This window comes from Protopterus annectens, chromosome 10.part0 (genome assembly GCF_019279795.1).
Source record: "Protopterus annectens isolate FY-2018-M chromosome 10.part0, PAN1.0, whole genome shotgun sequence".
Taxonomy (NCBI): domain Eukaryota; kingdom Metazoa; phylum Chordata; order Ceratodontiformes; family Protopteridae; genus Protopterus; species Protopterus annectens.
Genome location: NC_056744.1, coordinates 479,078,149 through 479,095,633, shown reverse-complemented (window position 1 = coordinate 479,095,633; position 17,485 = coordinate 479,078,149). Strand labels below are relative to the sequence as shown.

General features: G+C 39.8%; 1 protein-coding gene across 1 annotated transcript in view; it reads right to left on the bottom strand.

The window, feature by feature from the left end:
• CFAP57 (cilia and flagella associated protein 57) overlaps nt 1-17,485 on the bottom strand; it is a 1,240,893-nt gene that overhangs the window by 787,885 nt on the left and 435,523 nt on the right. Inside the window, exon 8 of the mRNA XM_044085374.1 lies at nt 11,254-11,419. Coding sequence (XP_043941309.1) covers nt 11,254-11,419 — 166 coding nt within the window. The remainder of the gene's footprint in view (nt 1-11,253; nt 11,420-17,485) is intronic.

The following is a 17,485-nucleotide window of genomic DNA, read 5'->3' as shown; positions in this document are numbered from 1 at the left end:
TATCCTGGTAGATCGATTCAGTGCAAACTTCACCCCCCTCTCACCCCCTAAACGGCCCATCTCAATACCAAAAGATTGCCATATTCCGGTAATAACTGCCACACAGGTAAAAACTACACTCTCCAAAGCTAAGAATACAGCATCCATTGGACCAGATGACATCCCGGGCTGTGTACTACATGAACTACAAAATGAACTGGCACCTCACCTAAGTATCATGTTTAATCATAGCCTCACCTCAGGCTTCATGCCCACTGAGTGGCGCACGACTACAGTTATCCCACCCCACAAGGGGGATTCCAACTTGGATCCTGGGAACTACCGCTCCATAAGTCTGATGAGACTGATCTGCAAGGCCATGGAACGTATTATCATGGAACCTATAAACAAAGACATTGGCAACCTTCAAACACTGGACCCCTACCCAGTTTGGGTTTGTGAAGGGCCGATCTTGTCTCCTGAACCTGATTGACTTCTTCGAATCAGTCTCCAGAGCTGTGGACGAGGGTAAGGAGATCCACACAGCCTATCTGGACCTCGCCAAGGGCTTCAACACCATTCCCCATTCTGGAATCATAGATAAACTTACTAAGCTGGGCATTAATCCCTATGTCACATGATGGGTTGCCAACTGACTTACTGACAGAACCCACACTGTAAAAGCAGCAGACTCCAAATTCCAGACAAGTGACAAGTGGAGTACCTCAGGGTTCAGTCTTGGGACTGCTCTTGTTTGGCATCTACTTCTCTGAAGTCCCAACACTAAGGGACTCTGGCTAACAAATTTTGCAGATGACTGCAAACTGGGAGTCATTATTGACTCCCCAAATGATGTGGATATTCTACAGAAGGGCCTTACAGAAACAGATGCTTGGTGCCAAAGCCATGGGCACAAGCTCAATGCCAAGAAATGTATAGTTATCCCCTTTGGGAAAAAAACCTGTACCCATGAATTACCACATAGGTGGCAGTACACTAAACACCAAAAGTGTGATAAGAGACTTAGGGACACAGTTGGACAGTGGTCTCCCCTTCGATAATCACATCACCACAACAGTCAGGAAATCCTTCTATGTGGCACACCTCATCACTAAGGGATTTTCATCCAGAAAAAAGGAGGTCATTGTCCCACTGTACTCATCCCTCATTAGACCCATAATAGAATACAATGCCCCGTTTGGTATGTACCTCTCAAGACATCTGCAACAACTGGAAAGGCCGCAGAAATACCTCACTAAAAGAATCAGAAGGCCTAAAGCAGATGCCCTATGCTGACCGTCTAAAAAAACTCCAGCTATATCGTCTACTCAGAGGCAATCTCTGCTTAACATACAAGGTCATGTCAAACTCAGCTGTTGAACATGCTACACTTAAAGAAATCCCAAACCCTCAGAGCCACACGCTCCAGGGATCTAAACCTTGTCATCACAATGAACAAAACATGCTGGAGGGATAGGTTCCTGACCCATGGACTCCCCAGACTCTGGAATAGACTGCCCATACATGTCAAGCACAGCGCCTCTTTGGCCCTCTTCAAAAGGAACCTTGACAATTGGATGGGAGATAGGAAATTCACCCCGGTGATCATGTCAGTTGCCCTGCTAAACAGGGGTCCAGGGAAGTAAATATTGTGGGAAGAAATAGCCAGGGGATTGTTATGGCTAGGCTTGTATAGGCCCTAGGGCTGAGAGCCCAGTACCAACCTATGAACCTATGGACCACTGTTTCTGAAACTGTTTGGGTCTCATTCTTGTTGAACATAAGTCTGTTTGATAGGATATCCTGGGCCATTCCATTGTTGCTGGTCCTGAATTTGCTCTAATCTCCTCAAATCCACTTCCTCTAAAGGGGCGGGTGCAGCCAAAAAGGAAGCATTTATAAGTTCTGGTGATGTAGAATGATTATTACTCTCCTGATTGGCTGCTGAAGATTGACTGACAGACCGGGTGGGTTCGGATAAGCCCTTCCTTTTTGAAACTCCAGAAGGCCCCCTTTCAGTGCTTTTATATCACGTTATCGAAAGATGAAAATAGCGAATGCTATTTCATCGAACCTAAAATATCTAAACCACATAATATCGAACATTCAGAACAGCAAATTTTTTCCTTGGGGAAAAAGTTCACTACTCCAAAACACATACACACAACACAAGCACACCTAAAAACATCAATACACACACATACACTTATAATCCTACAACTAACCCTACACTAAACTATACAGACACTACTATCTATCCACTTACTTTAACCCAAACCCTAACCCTAAGTTCTGTCACTATCGCACACTCACCTAACCCGCGCCCTAACCCTAACTCACTTAACCCGCCCCTAACCCTAATTCACCTAACACGCGCCCTAACCCTAACTCACTTAACCTGCCCCTAACCCTAACTCACCTAACCTGCACCCTAATCTTAACAACCACACAATCGCACACTTACCTGAACCTGACCTGTACATTTCCACCACAACACTGAAAATAGCGAAGCCACAGAACCGGCCAACAGAATTCTCTCCCTAGGAAAGAATTCGATGTTCTGCAGCTTCGCTATTTTTAGCGTGCGCTCAAAATGGGTTGATATTAGAACATTCGAAGTTTTAAAACTTCGATGTTCTGATATAGACCCTTTTCAGTTTTGAAACTTTCCTTTGCAAAATACGATCATAAGCAGTGTCCACTTTTTTGTATAAGGAGTAAAGTCTATAAAACTGTTGGACATTACTACTGCACTACTTCACAAGTGGTTTACCTAGCTCAGTCTCAACACTGCCCCTCATTTTATATAGGCAAAGCCTCCCATAGATTAAGGGACCGTGTTTATGAACACAATTTGGATATTAGAAAAGAGAGAACCACCAATGCTTTGTTCAGACACATTAGTGTTAATCCTATATAAACTTTTAGGTTTATGGTTATTCAACAGCTCAAAAAGGATGCACAAGTAAAAATCATTGATGAACATTTGACTCAATAAGAATTAAAGTGGCAAATCCATTTGGATGCCATGTCTGCACCAGGATTAAATGATGGGTGCTCACTTGCACCAGTTTTAAAACTTAAGAATTATGTTATTTAGTGGAAGTCTTTTATACAGTTATGTGATTCTCTTTTTATACAGTCATGTGATTCTCTTTTTATACAGTCATGTGATTTTTAATTTGATTCTCATTGGTTGTAGTAGTATATTTAAACAGTATTTTTGTTTTAACAGTGGTCTGATGAAGTTCCTACCAGAGAAATGAATGTGCTAAACCTTGTGATTTGATTCTATAAATGAGTAGTTTCAAGCAGCAAGTGGTTTCCTTGTCGTGGTTTGACACTTCCTCTTATGCTTGATGATTTGAAGGAGAGAGATGAACCTGCTTCAGCTTTGGGAAAATTAGGGTGATTGTGGAGACTGGAAGCAAGTTCCAGAGTGTTTCTGTATATGACAGCCACACCACCAGTCTTGTTAAGGCACCTGTCATTTCTAGTGATGTTGCCTGGGGAAGAATTTCTGATCTTTGTATTTGGTTTTAGCCAGGTTTCTATGGCTATAATTATGTTAGACGTGTGATGCTAGGCATGTAAATCAGATAATTTATTGTAGATGCTTCTAAGATTTAAATTCAAGAGTAGACCTTGGGGCAGGTGAGTTTGAAGAGTTGCAGGTGTGTATGGATTGTGTAGCGGGGCCACAATTTGGATGGATTTCACCAACAGTGGACAGTGTGGATGAGAGATAATTGTAGGTGATTTAGTGAAATAATTTTTTATATTTATATTTATATTTCAGCTTTAAATTATCTCTGTGTAGTGTGGGCTCCTCCTTAATACAGCTGTCTTTAAAGAATGTAGGGATGTGATAACTGTATAGGCTGGAAGCTATTGTAGGGTGAGAGAAAGCTTGTGTATTGTGCTGGAGGTAACAATGAGATGGGATAGGCATGGAGTGTGAGAGGATGTGGCATAGGCTAGTAGAGATAGTAGAAGTGGGGAGAATGTGTGAAGGAGCAGAATAATGTAGTTAGGAAAAGGTAGGTTTGAAAGAGTTATCAAGAGGTAATGAATAGACTGAGTAAGGCAGTGATGTTTATATATGAAATGAGAAGGAATTGAAAAGTAGAAGTCAGTATGAAAATATCAATTATGGTGGTGTGATGAGGTGATATAAGTATGCTGAGGAGGGAAGACCAATTAGAATGGCTGAGATTAAATTGACTGGTTGAGCTTGATGGAGTCAGTGGGGGATCAGGACTTAGAAATTCATTTATAGTTTTGGGGTGAAAATTGGGAGTAGGGTAAGGGAGTGGAGTGAGCCCAAGCATGGCCTGACCTGGACCCACAAACAGTGTTGTTTCTGAACTACAAATACAGTCTACAACCATCTGAAGGAGACAGATAATTTATATTATATATCAAATTTTCTATTGAAAGTGAAAATAGATCAGATATTAAAGCAGGAAACAACCTTACTGTAAAGTGAGACAGCCAGAGGGAGGTTGGATTTACTTGGGTCAGGGGGTGGTAAAGTGTCTTTAAAAATGGGGCAACAGCAGCTATACTACCTGAAGACCAACAGCTCTGAGGAGAGGGTCAGTTAGGTAATTTCAGTAGAATGTAGTTGCTCCCCCTTCAGATGGTTTTCCTCCAAATGCAATCTATGAGATGGAATGGGTAGGGACATAAAGTGAAGTTCTTGTTACTCCAGCTGCTTGAGATGAGTCACAGCATTTAATTTTATTTTTATGGAAGTAGTATTTACCTGAGGTCTCTAGCAATATGTTCCTTTAGTTGGGGGGCAGCCACTGCTTCAGTATTTATTTTTTGTTTTATATACTGGAAAAGTCTGAGCAGAAGTTTGCTTAACCAAAGACAGAGAAGAAAAGCGAGATTCCATGGGTAGACATGCTGAAATGACCAAAAGATGAACCTTTATAGACAAATAAGAAAGGCTAGAGGGGAGTAACTTGCACAAATATTTAAGAACCACTGGTATATAATCCCTGATTGGGCCCTGGTTATTGGAGTGACACCAACTAGAAAATCTTTTCAACTTACTTGTATAAGATTTCCTAGTGGCGTTTGTTTATGCCTTCTTTAGTACCTGCTGCACTTCCTCAGAAACAATGTGCCTAAAAGTCATCACAATTGTATAATCTAGGCAGTTAGTTGTAGTAGTTTCAGACTGGGGTGTAACAAACTCTTTCTGCATGGAAGCTTGTGGTAACTGCCTTGTCCAATTCTATGAGAAGGGAAAACCACTGTTGTCTGAGCCAGAAAGGAGTCACCACAATGGTTTTTGGAGAGTCCTTCTAAATCTTTAGAGTGACCCTGGAAATCAGTGGAAATGGTAAAGGAATATTCCCATTCAATGGAATTAAAAGGAGTTTGTTTTCCAGGTCTTCCTGCAAGGAGTCCTTGAGTAGTATTTTAGTCGTCTGTTTTGAAAGGATGCAAACAGATCTAGTTGAGGTGTTCCATATGACTGGATCAAATCCTGAAAGAACCCCATCCTTTAACTTCCATTTGTGAGGGTCTAGTCCTGCTCAGCATGTCTGCCACTTTATTTTGCTCTGATGAAACACTGGAAGCCTGGAGGGTTAAACAATGCTTCAGAGAGACCTCCTAAGCCACTGCACATAGCCTGCATAGAGGGTAAGACCTAGTGCCCCTATTTATGTACCACATCAATGTGGTATTGTCTGTAATCATATGCACAGATCTTGGAGATCGCAAATGATGAATACATTTTATAGCATGGGTAACAGCTAACATCCATTTTATGTTTATCTGCTTTGATCTGTTTTTTATTCCAAAGATCTTGCACAACACCCCAAGTAAAATCCAATGCATCTGTTGTAACAGATTGAGCAAGGTTTAGAATAGAGAAATGGAGATCTGTTCTCTCCACCAAAGAAGTTCTCTCTTCACAAAACCCAAGAGTGAAATCTGAAGCTGCAGAGGGTAAGACTGTTGGATTCATACAGTTTTAAAAACAGTGAAAGTTATTTATTTACCATAACAATAGATCTGTGTTGTCTGCCTCCATCCTTCCTCAAGAGATGGGTTGCCGGATCTGACTAGGATCCAACTTTAGCCACTTTCAGACTTTGGGCTCAAGGTTCACGGCTCTCTCCCCTTAACCATAATCCCTTATAGTAAGCAAGTTACCTCAGATCTCATTTGGTGCTCATTTGCAGTGGATGTGATCTCTTGTGCTCAAGCTTGGGTGACAGCTAAGTGTTACTTTTTCATGTTTTGTGAGTTATTTACTAGCTATTCTTGTCTCCTCTATTATCTTGTTACATTCCTCCCATTTTCTCTACATAACTATATAAAAAAATATCTTACTTCACCTTTTTTTGGTGCCTGTTCCCGATTCCCTTGGATTCATTCGAACCTTCTTGCTAGTTTAGTGTGATATTGAGTTTGTTCTGTCGTTTTTTTTGGTGACAGCTCGAGTAATTGTGTATTGAGCTGAGTGCTGTTCTCCCTTTGGGCTACAGCAGAAAACCTTCCTGGTTCACAAAATGTGTGGCTTGTGGCCACAAAATTCCTAATTCTGAAATAGTAACAGTTGACAGAACTTCTTTGACTCATATCATGCCTGCATGACCTTAGCTAAATACTTCAGAAGACAACTGATAAGAGAATATGCAGTCACCTAAGCTAGGGTCAACAGCTGCTGAGACATTGCACAAGGCAGTACAAAGGAGTTTGAGAAGAATGCCCAGGTGAAGTCAGCCAAACAATCTTTTTTTTTTACTGTCAAAAGTCTGAATTTCTGTGTAAAAGTTAAATTTGGCAATGGAGGTCATTCCAAAAGGGAATATATTGATAAGTCCAGTTAGAAACCTTTGATGTCTGTTTCCCTTCCTGATGCACTTTTTTATGCATTCACTGATGTCATGAGTTCATTCACTGTAAAAAGGGAATATTTCACTCACTTTCTTAAACATACAGAAAAACAATTACAGATCTGTGTGCCTGCATATAACAAAATAAAATAAACATATGAAGAAATACATACATATGACCATAATGTTAATCTTCGTGCACACACACACACACACACACACACACACACACACACACACACACACACACACACACACACACACATGCACACTGTGGGACCATGCAAGTACATACACATGTACATACACATATACATGCCTAAATGCATGTATGGTAATGTTATGATTAATCCAGTCAATTTTCAGTGAACCATAATACAATGATCCCATTCCATTGAACAAGGTCAGAGTTAATACTGTATAACACAAATGGAACAAATCCCCCACACTCTCATGCAAGGATTAACACTTACTTAAAAAACAACCAACTTCATAATAACACATCCAGAAGATAAATATTTTATTACGTCCTTGCTCATTCAATAGAATAGGCCTGTAGGACTCACAGTTGTTGAAAAATAACTCAATCATCCATCTATCCTCAACCCCTTTTTCCCATTTTGCACATGGGGTCGGGGTGTCACTTTCAACAGTGACAATCGTCTCTAGCCAAGGTTTACACCACCGGGTGGCTAGCCCTGCCACTGTAGTTCATCCATATGACTCACTCGCACACACACTCACACCCATGGCCAATTTAGAGTGTTCAGTCCACCTACTGCATGTCTTTGGAATGTGGGAGGAAACCAGAGGACCCAGAGGAAACCCACACGACTGCAGGGAGGACATGCAGACTCCACACAGCAGGTGCCCTGGCTGAGAATCAAACTGGAGAACCTCTTGCTGTGAGGCGATAATGCTAACCACTGCAACACTGCTCAATCAACCAAATAAATATTGTAAGTAAACATATAGGACGACATACTATATAATAGATACATTCATATTTCATATAGACCACATACTATATGGCTGCATGTGTACTTCATAGAAAAACAAGGTAAAGACACAAGGCAGGACCACCAGGCTCTAAAAATCAAATAAATTTATTGTATATTCAACGGATAAGCGCTTTCACATGTAAAAACATGCTTCATCAGATCTCAGAAAACAGTCAAACAGCTTAATTTAAACAGATTTAAAATACTGCCAACCAATCCAGTTCACAGCAGGAAAATCAAGTTAATTAACTAACTAATTAACCCCTTCAGCAGTAAGACAAAAGCTGACTAAAGACAGAATAAAATCCAAGTTAAGCAGACAATGGGAAGTTGTGTGTATATATATATATATATATATATATATATATATATATATATATATAGCAGGAATATAGCTTTGAGATTAATGTACTCTAATGAAGATTCCCTTAATAATATTGAGAATGGCTCTAGGTTAAGAAGAAAGAGTGCTTTTTGTCCAGTCATTCCAACACATGTTGACTGTTTTGTTAGGTTATGTGAATATGATTTTTATGAATTGTTTTCTGGTGAAAATCTCTGTAAAAATACCTACTTTAATATGTCCAAGGATGAACATCGAGCGCTTCTTTCCTTACATGGAAATGATGCCCTAATTATTAGACCTGCTGATAAGTGCGGTGGCATTGTTCTTTTAAACTCTTCTAGTTATATTGAGGCCATGTTAACTATGTTGCAGGACCCTCAGACATATCAAATGATTGATACCCCGCTTCTAGACAAGGCTATTAGAGGAATTTGGGATAATTTATATGATCTCCTAATGTGTAGGCAAATAGATTATCAACTCTGTTCTTATTTATGTGTTGAACATCCAACAGTTCCTTTAATAAAAGGCCTGCCTAAGGTACATAAGTCTTTGACATCTCCCTCAATGAGACCAATTGTATCTGGCGGTGGCTGGGTGACAGAGACCATGTCGGTTTATATTGAACACCAGCTGGGTCCATTAGTTAAAAAGATTCCTACTATACTTAAGGATACTCTCCAATTGTTGGATGATATTGAGATCTATAATTGTGACCTCACATGTTCAAAATGTGTCTTGGTTACATTAGATGTTAAGAACCTATTTACATCTATTCCTAATGATTTTGGACTTGAAGCTGTCAGGGAAGTTCTTACCAGCTGTGAAAATATGTCTAATGAAGAGACTGTGCTTATTACCACACTTTTTGACATGGTGCTGACCAATAATATCTTTATTTTTAATGGCTAGTTATATTTACAGCATTGGGGTGTTGCAATGGGTACCCCCTGTGCGAACTCCTACACTAATCTTGCCATGTACCTTTGGGAGAAGGCTTTTTTGTTTGACCATTTGGGGTTTTCTAATATTCTCCTCTATCGACGTTTTGTCGATGATATTTTATTTTTATGGAAAGGTGATGAAGGTAGTTTGAATGAGTTTGTTGCTTACTTGAACTCTACAACCCACTTTGTAGAGTTCAGTATGACCTCTTCTTATGTTTCTGTAGGTTTCCTTGATATACCATTCATCAAGATTGTGCTGGACTACTGAGTACCAAATTATATCGGAAACCCTGCTGGACGAATGCTCTATTGCATTTTAATAGTATGCATCCCAGGATGATCTTTTCTAACATTGTTAAGAGACACTACCATAGACTGAAGAAAATTTGTAAAGATCGAGATGATCTGTTATTACAGTTGGATGAGTTAGATAAGTTATTCTTGGACAGGGGCTATAAGAAGTCTATTTTAGCAAAAGTAAGAGAGGAAGTAATGGGACCGAATGTCTCCTCAATAAGAAACATGAATGGTTATGATAATAGCAATAGGCTTCACTTTGTCACCACATATACAGGAGATATCAGTTATACTGTAGAGGTAGTGAAGCGCAATTGGCATGCCCCTTTATTGGACCCAGCCACTGCCAGGATAGTTGGGAGGTCTCCATGTTTCACTTATAGAAATAGTAGTAACTTGAAACATATCTTATGTAAAGATGTGGTGGGGTGTCCCAATAATAGTTTGATTCCTAATAGGAGTTTGAGCTATGGGACTTTTTCATGTAAACATTGCAGGATTTGTAGTGTTATAACTGTTGTACAGAATTTCGACCATCCTGTCCTAAATTACAGATTTGTTCCTAGATTTACTGCTACCTGTAACAGTGTTAACTTAGTATATCTTGCTTCTTGTAATTGTTGTACCTGTTTCTATGCAGGCAAGACTGCACGAAGGTTGAGAGACAGGATTTATAATCACTTGTACGACATCAAAAATTCAAACCAACAAAATGCATTAGCTAAACATGTGGCTAATTTTAGTACCCATATGTTTAACTTTAGGGTTCTGCAAACAGTGCCGATTAATGTGAGAGGGGGCAATTTGAACAATCTATTAGAGTTGGTAGAAGTTAAGTGGATTTTCAGATTACGTGCCCATATTTTTACAGGGCTTAACAATCATGTTAGTCTTACACCAGCCCTGGTAGCACGTCCAGTAAAATAATATGTAATGATATAATATAATATAACAAAATAATATGTAATGAAATAAGATAAAATAAACTTGAGTAGGTTAAAGTAGGATGAGCTGAAGTAGGTCACTATTAGAGTACAGCAATATTGTTGTTTGATTTATGACCAGTTTATAGTATATATATTGTAACTGGTAAAGGGAATTCTCTGATTTTTTGTATTTATTTTTTGTATTCATATAAAAATTTGTTTGAGTTTTAATTTTAATTTTATTTTTTCTCTATTTATGCATATTTATATATTTAATATTTGATGCACATATGTTATGTATTGTTTTATGCATACATATATATTTTTATATGAATTTATATACACATACATTCATATAATTATGTTAGGATTTGTGTGTGTGTGTGACTGCTGAATATATATATATATATATATATATATATATATATATATATATATATATATATATACACACACACAACTTCCCATTGTCTGCTTAACTTGGATTTTATTCTGTCTTTAGTCAGCTTTTGTCTTACTGCTGAAGGGGTTAATTAGTTAGTTAATTAACTTGATTTTCCTGCTGTGAACTAGATTGGTTGGCAGTATTTTAAATCTGTTTAAATTAAGCTGTTTGACTGTTTTCTGAGATCTGATGAAGCATGTTTTTACACGTGAAAGTGCTTATCCGTTGAATATACAATAAATGTATTTGATTTTTAGAGCCTGGTGATCCTGCCTTGTGTCTTTACCTTGGATTTCTTACAATTTCTTGGCTTGGACCTTTGGGTAGCAGGATACTTTTTTGCTTTTTTTTTTTTTTTCATAGAAAAACACAGATATTTTAAAATACCTAAACAACTGCATGTTAGACAAACACTGACTCTTACACATTGTATTCATAGACATGCTCACCTCTTTGCACCCTCGCACAGAGAATTCCCTGAAGACTCTGATGTCATCAATAAGCAGATTCATCAGACGTAGTTTATCAGAGAAGCCCACAAGAACATACAGGCCACTTGGGTGCAGAGAAATACTATACGCCTCCTCTTGAAACTCCTTGTACAGTTCAAGAACACTGCAGGAATAAAAAAGACAAGATCTAACAAAGCCTGTGACTTGCTGGTATTGATTTTCTATCCTGAGACAGTGTTATTTTTAGTAGATGCAAGGGAGGAGACAGGGTAGGAAAAAATAAAATAATTCATAAAATGAAAAAAATGCACATCATATCTCTCAACTGTCCAGAATTTCAGCGAATATTCATATTTTGCCTCTTATTTTTGGTCTGTTCCTCATAAAATTTGTGATTTTCTGGCAAATTGTTGAGGGCTGAAGTCACTAAATAATACTAAGTAATCACAGACATTTGAGTTTTAGACTTTATATCTTTCAAAAATATAAACTTATGTAAAATCTGTCATAATACCAACTTTCTAAGTTTATAGGAGCAATATTTAAAATCTGTCCCTATTTTTTGGGCCTTTGTCACCTCATTATTTCTGGCTTTGTCCAGATTTCTTGCACAGAGAGGTTGAGAGGTATCCTGCAAATTTTACTCCATCTACAAATGTTTATGATATATTTGTACTTCATTAGAATTTGAGTTAAGGATTTTCTAGATATGACAAATAATGTGTGGAGCACGGCATAACCTGCCAAATAGCACTATGCAGAAAAAAATGTCCTTGATAGATGCCCAGACATATTTGTAAAGGGGAGCCCAAATAAATTCTTGAAACCTCATAAATATACTGAATATGTGTAACAGACTCATATAAAAAATCACAACTGCAAAACGTGGCCAAGCTACAACAACAATTATCACATGCATACACTGTAAAAAAGAAGCTATGTCTTACCATTAAGTTCCATATGTGTTGTCAGTCTTCACTAATCCTTCACTGTGGGCTCAGTTTCAAGCCTCAGAACCGACTCATCCATTTACTTCAGTTCGTGCCTTCCAAACTCTTGAACTGGGCTCTACCCATAATGCTCCTCTCTAAATTATCTCAGATCTTGTTTGCCTAAATAGTGGTAGACAGATAGTAAATAACAATAAAGAAAACAGACCAGATTTGTGTCCCTATTATGAAGCTAATTTTGGAAAAATCCGATCGACTAAGAGTCTCAGGCCAGGGGAAGGAGGTGGGAGAATGTGAAGGATTAGTGAAGATCGACAACACAGCTGGAACGTTATGGTAAGACATAACTTCTTTATCTGATGTTGTCAAGCTTCATGTAATCCTTGGGTGAGGGACAAAGTCCCTAGCTAGCTAAGTCTTGGGTGGTCTCGCGAAAGAAAATTCCTGAGCAACATCAAACCGAATGATGCATGTCCCCTAGAGACCTAATCTAATTTGTAATGGTGATAAAAGTAGGAGAAGACCACATGGCTGCTGCGCAAATGTCATCTAAAGAAGCTCTGCCATGAAAAACCACAGAAGCTGCTGCAGCTCTAGTTGAATGGCCTTTCACAGAACATGGTGGGTGATGTCCCTTTGAATGATAGATGAAGGTGACACAATCTCTGAGACATTTAGCTAACATAACCTTGGAAACTGGGTTACCTAAGGAAAGTGAGAAAAAGGCAACAAAAAGTTGGTCAGATTTTCTGAAGTCTTTTGTTCTGTGAAGATAAAAACACAACTGTCTATGAATGTCTAATAAATGTAGACAATAGTCTCCGTTATTGGAGAAATTAGGGAAAAAGACTGGAAGGTGTAATGTTTGATTGCTATTAGAATCTGCAACTACCTTTGGTAAGAAGGAAGGATATGTCCTGAGGGGAAATCCTGTCCTTGTGAAATATTATGTAGGGGGGGGTTGCAAGACAAGGCTTGAATTTCTGATACTCTTCTTTCAGAAGTAATAGCTAATGAAAACAAAGTTTTCCAAGTCAGAACTTTAAAGTCACAAGTAGCTCACGGTTCAAAAGGGGAAGAAGTAAGATACTGTAGAACTGATGGTAAATCCCATGGGGGAGTGGGCACTTTAAATGGAGGCTTTAACACTGGGATCCCCTTCAAAAAGGCTTTACAAAGTTTATGTGACAAAAGTGAAGAACCATCAAAACCAGTATGGAAATTAGATATCGCGGCTGGATGGACCCAAATGGTAGAGGCTGAAGAGCCAGTTTTGATGACCAGCCAGAAAATCCAATGCTTTATGCATGGGTCCAGATCATTGTTAACAGCCCATCTAGCAAATTTTCCCATTTACTCTGGTACAGTTTTCTAGTAGAAGGTTTGTGATGGGCCAAAATGTTTTGACGGATGGGTGAGGAAAGGAAAGAATGCCTGGCAATAATGGGAATTGGAGAAGCCACACAGTGAGCTTGAGATGTTGGAGATTTGGATGAACCGTTCCTTCTGGATGAGAAAATAGATCTGGAGCTGGTTCCGGAATCCAAGGTTTCTGAAGTAGACGAGGCCATATGAAGGGAAACCAAACCTGTCGAGGCCAGAACAGAGCAACGAGGATTACTATGTTCTCCGAATTCTTGACTTTCTTTAGAAACTGGGAAATCAGGGGAGTTGGGGGAAAGACATACAGGAGACCAGGAGGCCAGTCATGGAGAAGAGCATCTCTGGGTGACTCCTCTGGGGGGGGGGATTAGGGCAAAGTAAGTGCTGCACTTTTTGTTCAGGGGGGAGGCAAACAGATCGCAGCAAGGTTGACCCCCAGTAGCGGAATATGTTCTCTGTCACCACAGTATTGAGAGACCTCTCATGAGGCATTAGAATAGTTCTGTTCAGTTTGTCTATTATCATGTTGGAACTCCCCAGAAAGTGCATTGCCATGAGAAAGCAGTTGGAAGAAATCGCTCATTGCCAGACTCTGAGGGCTTCTTGACAAAGAGGGTAAGATTTGGTTTCCTCTTGTTTGTGGATGTACCAGACCACTGACATGTTGTCTGTCTGAATTGCCACTGTTCCCAAGGAAAGGGCATCTTGAAATACTTGCAACGCCAAGAGCACCACCCTCATCTCTAGAACACTTATGTGCCAATTGACCTCCTGTTGTGACCAAGTGCCTTGGACAGTCCTTCCCAGATAATGCCCCCCCCCACCCTAACTGGGAAGCATCTGTGGTCACTATGGCTTGGGGCTGAGGAAAGATGAAAGGACTGCCCGAAAGAATTTCATTGGAATGGAGCCACCAAGATAGGTCTTAGTTACAGCAATTGGTGATCAAGATGTGATATGACATTGGTTGATTCATTAACGACCTTTGGGAGGCTAGAAGCCATTTTAGAATTCACATGTGATATCTGGCCAAGGGAACTAGAGTTACAAAGGCTGCCATTGAGCCCAGCACCTGAAGGATGAGTCTGGCTGGAACACTTTTGTTTCGAGCTATGTGGTTTACTTGTCATCTGTTCTTTTGAAGCCTGTTTACTGGAAGTGAAGTAATTAATGAAACAGTGTCTATTAAGGTTCCAATAAATTCCAGTTGTTGAGTAGGTTGTAGATTTGACTTTTCATAATTTACTGAAATATGTAAAATAAATTACCCAGAGGGAAAATGAAAAAAATGCTTAAATAAAACAGAAATGTAAAGAAGAACACACACGCGGTATAACGAAGCAAGGCTCCAATGACCATAGACTCAAGAACTTCTTATGCAAACTTTTAAATAAAATAGCAGCACATAAATGGCTTAAAACCAGCACGACTTCAGTAAATATATCAAAAAGAATTTATTAAGAGGTTAGCACTTTCACCACCTCCCAGGTGGTTTCATCAGACCATAAAAGCACTTTAAATATCAAGCAAATACATATGTACTCACAAACCCCCCATAGCAATCAAAACGATAATGTACAGGTGCCCATTAAATGAAAGTAATCCAGTTAGCTCACTCTGCACATTAACGTGCAATACATAACTACATCATAACTTAACCAGTCTCCTTAAAGGCACATGGACCCAAATACAAACATAATAATTTTTCTTCACAGATACTTCCTCAGGGGGATGTTCCAGGGAAGTATCCAAACAGGAAACCAACAAGGTGGGTCTTTCCTGAGGCTTTTGTGCCCTCTCTCCCAGGGATGAGTCTGACAGCAGCTCTGGTCAAGGGGATATGGAAGTTTGGCCCAACAGGGATGGCAACGACTGGGAGTCCACAATGGAGCAAGGCCTTCTCTATGATCCAAAAGGCCAGCTCCCCAGTAGAGAGATGGGAGCTCAGAATCAAAATAGACTCCTTTGGAACCATTGTCCCACCCCACAGTGAAGAGGCAGCCTCTGAAGCAGATGCCTGGGTCAAGCCACCACAGGGCATGGAAGATTCCAAAGAAAAGAGAGTCGAACCATGCTCCTTGGAACTGGCAATGAAGTCTTGACCCTGGGACACCTCTGGTTCCAAAACACCAGAGGAGCTCAAGGCAGTTTTCAGTTCCAGACTAGAGGCTCTTACCAAGACAGTCGGAGCCAGGTAGGTCGGTGCCAGGGGCTCCAAAGACTCAGCTGATGTTGGAGGAGGAAGATAAGACAGTGTAAAGGAAGGACAGGTCCCAGTTCCGAGTTGGCTGGGAACCAAAGAAGAAGGTAATTCCCTCGCCATCAAGAACTGGTCCACCAGCCTCATGATGTCCAATTCTGAGAGGCTCTTAGTCAATCAAATGGATGACACCAAAAGAGACCTAGGTGGTCTCGGTTCCATGAAAGGGCTAGGTGGTCAGTCCGCAAATGGATCATCCAAAGGAGAATACCTTGTCCTTCGTATTGATGTCAAAGTAGTCTGCTTCGGTACAGACAAAACTTCTGGCACCGAGGCTGTAGTTGTCTTATCTGGAGCAGTGGTAGATGTCGAGTCAGTATTGCCTATCAGTGCTGAAGAAACTGTCGACACGATAGGCTGTTTCATTAACTTTTCATGTGGTTCAGAAGGAACTGCTCAGTACCAAATGGGAGCATTTCTTCGGTTTAGAAAAGGAGGAAGAGGAAGATGACAAGCTGGATTCGGTCTTCAGACCAGATATGGCCTCTTCAAAGTCCCCTTTCAATAAACCTTTCAAAATCAGCTTGCTTCTCCGCTCAGTTAAAGTCCTGGCAGAGAAACCATGACGGATGGGGCAATCATCCTGCAGGTGGGCAGCGCCTAGACAATACACGCACCAGACATACCCATCTGAATTGGGCATCTTCCTGTCACACTTCTGGCACCTCTTAAAGCCAGAGGTGTCCTTAGAAGATTTCTCAGTCATGCTAGGTTTTTCAGCCATGCAAGAAAAAGAAGACTTAACGCTGGTGAAAGACAGACATACACACACACACACACACACACACACACACACACACACACACACACACACACACACACACGCTTGCAACAGGGGACAGGAAAGATTTAGTTTTTTTTTTAGAAAGAAAAAAGAGAAAGGGTACCAACTATGATAACCAAAAAATACCTAAACAGGTAGAGATAGTACCAGCGATGGTATGTTAAGAGAGGTCTACCCAAATGTGAAGGAAAAAATGAAAAGATGACTCACTCACACAGAAATAATGAGAGGAGCGGGTAGAAAGATTAAAAGAACTAAAGAACAGAAATATAGATATACATGGAGAAAATTCAAAGAAAAGACTTACCGTAAATAACTGCCAAAGCTCAAGAGAGGTTGGACATGTCTGACACATGAAGTGGCAAATGAGATCTGAGGTAATTTAGAGAGGAGCATTATGGGTAGAGCCTAGCTCGAGAGCTTGGAAGGCGCTAGCTGAAGAAAACAGCCGAGTCGGTTCCGAGGTTCAGAACCAAGCCCACAGTCAAGGATTACGTGAAAATTGACATCATCAGATTAAATAATGCCACAAGACCTGAACAATATTTTACAGGATAATAATGATGGATTTATTCAATATTCACAGAGCGGAGAACACAGCATAAACCCTTGTCATTGCAGGAGTAAACAGCTATAACGGGATGTTACTTGTTTCCAACTTGTTGGCATTCAAAGGAAACTTCAATCATGGACTTCTTTATTTGTTATAATTTATAGTAGGTTACATCATTTTTTGGGGGGGCAGGCACTTCCAGTACTATTGTCTTCCAGAGCATATACATTCTATAAACTAGTAAATAAAATATCATGTTTCCTTTGATCTGACTCTGTTAAAGACTAGAACATCCACAT